We start from the raw sequence: 3,157 nt of genomic DNA, 5'->3' as shown, positions 1-3,157 counted from the left end.
AATAACAAATTATTTATCCAAAAAATATATATATAATAACAAATAAAAGCATATGTACCAACATGGATTAATTCAAGTGGTTCCGCGCTTATTCTCTTTAAACAAAGTCTTCGGATTTGAGTTTTGTAATGGAAAAAATTCATACTGGAAGAGTTTTAATTCTTAGTGGGTGAACCCAACTCGAACTCGATCATCGGAGCCTGATGGGCTTTCGGATACCAGTGTGCACACCGAAAAATATTAAAAGCATATTGTTAGAGGAAAGAACTTATGTTCACCTGTTTAATTTGTACACCTATTTCAAACTGCTGCCCGTTGAAGGTGGATGTTGGTCGTACTTGAAAACCTATATAGATATGTAGACCAATTTATGTTAGAGTATATTTCACTAATCACCTTATATTTGTTTCGTTGTCATTTTCGTTCACGGTTTAGATAGATATAAATTTGAAACATGCAAAATATTTAAAAATTTGTATTTGTTTGCGACCATTACCAGGAGCAATGTGTTTGTTCGTTTGCACGAATCCTGAGCATCTAAGGTTGTAGCAGCCTGTTGATTTGTATCCATCACTCTGCAGTAAATCATTCATAAGGAAAAAAAAAGAAAAGAGTACCGAAGAATGTCGAAAGCGACCATTGAAGCGCAAGCCCTATAAAATGGATTGAGAAACTCACAGTCCAGTATGTAAAAAATGTCGTAGTCGGCCGAGAATCTAACCCTGCCTGCCTGAAACAAAAGGATAATGTTGAGTTTTTCTGAATTATCCGAGGAGGTTAAATAATAAGTAAGCAAGCATCGTTAATTTAATATCATTTTCATCACATATATTTCTTTGCTTACCGGGTACTAACTAAAATATTAAAGCGAAACAAACACAGAGTCAATCGGTTACTAATTAATCATGGTTTCGATTTAATTTGACTTACAATCCACCCAGCCTCTACAGTGTTGACGTTTTCCTCTGAACCCGCGTAAATCCAAATCTGGGAGATGCTCGCTTCTCCGGTCTCTGCATGAGGATTCCACACATTGAGGAGCGCTTGGCCTCCATAGAAGGTTCTCCCGTAATCTTTCGTCTTCACTATTGCATACTGATTATATGAACATATATATTAATGACAAAGCAATAATGCACATCGATCGTCTAATTATATATATATATATATAATACATATATCTAGAATTGATGATGTAGTTTATTGGTTTAATTTCCTTTTTCCATGGCTCGTGCGTTTATGTAAGTCAATCGAAGCAAGGAATGTACATGCCTCATGTCCCTTATTGTAAGAAGCGAAAACAGGAAAGGATTTGTTGTGGAGGCCGCTTTTCTCGTTAACAGGGAACGGTGGAACATAATCCTTCTTCTGAACGGCATTTTCCGATGTCTTCTGATAATAGGGACTGTTCCTTCGGGGCAATCCACGCCCCATTCTTCCAATTCGGCCGGCAGCCCTTGCAAATGACTTTCATCTTCTTCTGTGAAACTCGGTTTCATCTGTAAATTTGATTGAATTTGTTTTTAATTGCTATAGTAACTGCAGAATTAGTTAACCTTTAATCCGAGTGAGAGAAAAATTTACACTATGATGACAGTCGAGGAAACGTGCGGAAAGAAGGAACCTACTTGTATGGTATGGTTCTTCAGTAGAGGATGGTCAAAAGCCGGTTGTTTGTAAATATCGACACAATCGACAACATCCCGCCACCACTCTGAATAGCCACAAAAAAAAAAAAAAATATAAATATATTATATATTATGTACACACATAACTATAGCATTTTAATGATTCTCCTCATGCTAACTGAAATCTGTGATTTGAGATTTATGTCATGGGCAAAATATTTAGTTATGCCTCATTTTGAATAGGATGGATGCTGAAAATTGAAAAGGAAACGCAATACATGTACTGAAATAAGATATAACCTGAACAGATTTTACAGTTCCTCTGGGGGCCTGAGCAAACTCGACATCATTTGATTTATTGGACGATGCTAGTTTTCTCCTTGCTTGGGCGGAATCGACTAGGACTGCAGTTATCAACAAGAATATCCCAACTACAACTTCTCTTCTTCTTCGAGTCGCCATACGTATAGTAGAAATGAGAAGAGAAAGGAAAAAAAGGATCAATCACGAGTCTGGAACAGAACACATACATCAATTTGTATTCGTATATATACATATACATTATAATTGCCAAGATAATATGTATTTGCATACATTCTATATATGTTAGAATCAATTTTAGTAGGTTGGTGTGGGTATGGTGTCAATATGAACTTAACTCGACAGCCTAAATTAGGAAGGAACAAATTGAAACTTACCATTTAATCTTTTTCCACCGAGCTATGACCTTCTTAATTTCTAATGTATGTATTTTTTTTATCTTAACTTTGTGCTTCGGTCAATTTTAGTGGGTTGGTGTGGGTACGTGTCTATATGAACTTATCTCGACAGCCCAAATTAGGAAGGAACAAATTGAAACTTACCATTTAATCTTTTTCCACCGAGCTATGACCTTCCTTAATTTCTTAATGAAAGTTGAACGTATTTTGATTTTGGGAGGGAGAGGAGAAGAGGAAGAGAATGAGAGCGGCGTAGACAAAGTATAGTGGGGAAAGGAGGGTTATTAGGTAGTTAAAATTAGGGGTGGCAATTCGTGTCGTGTCGTGTTTATACGTGTCGTGTTTATACGGGTTCGTGTCATCAAAGTCATAACCCGTACACGATACGATTATTAAACGGGTCAAGTTTTGGAAACCCATACACGACACTTTATATCCATCCCGTCAACCCGTTTAGACACGTTTAAACCCGTTTATCGAAACGTGTCATAATAGGTACACGTATGCACGACACGAGTATAACGTTATCCGAACACGTTAACACAACTTGTTTATCCGATCAACTCAGTTACCCGGATACATTAACACGACATGTTTATCCGATTAACTCGTTTACCCAAAACGTTAACGACATGTTTACAAGTTAACACGACATGTGTTGGATTGGGTGAAAAGAATGAAAGTAAATTAGGTTAGGGACTTAGGAAATTAGGATTACATAAGGATATTTTGGTAAATCCAAATACATAAACGGATTAACAGGTTACATAATTATAGTAACGCAATTAAACATGTCTAAATAAACAGGTT

The 3,157-nt window shown here is 36.4% G+C and overlaps 1 protein-coding gene across 1 annotated transcript in view; it reads right to left on the bottom strand.

The window, feature by feature from the left end:
- Nucleotides 1–254: 254 nt before the first annotated feature.
- Nucleotides 255–3,157, bottom strand: part of LOC116199492 — a 5,786-nt gene continuing 2,883 nt past the window's right edge. The window contains exons 4-7 of the mRNA XM_031529855.1: nt 931–1,095; nt 679–726; nt 497–575; nt 255–346 (exon numbers count right to left, since the gene is read on the bottom strand). Of these exons, the coding sequence (XP_031385715.1) occupies nt 255–346; nt 497–575; nt 679–726; nt 931–1,095 (384 nt within the window). The remainder of the gene's footprint in view (nt 347–496; nt 576–678; nt 727–930; nt 1,096–3,157) is intronic.

This window comes from Punica granatum, chromosome 3, assembly GCF_007655135.1.
Source record: "Punica granatum isolate Tunisia-2019 chromosome 3, ASM765513v2, whole genome shotgun sequence".
In the NCBI taxonomy this organism is placed as follows: Eukaryota; Viridiplantae; Streptophyta; class Magnoliopsida; order Myrtales; family Lythraceae; genus Punica; species Punica granatum.
The sequence above is the reverse complement of the archived record's forward strand: the minus strand, read 5'-3'. Positions and strand labels throughout refer to the sequence as shown.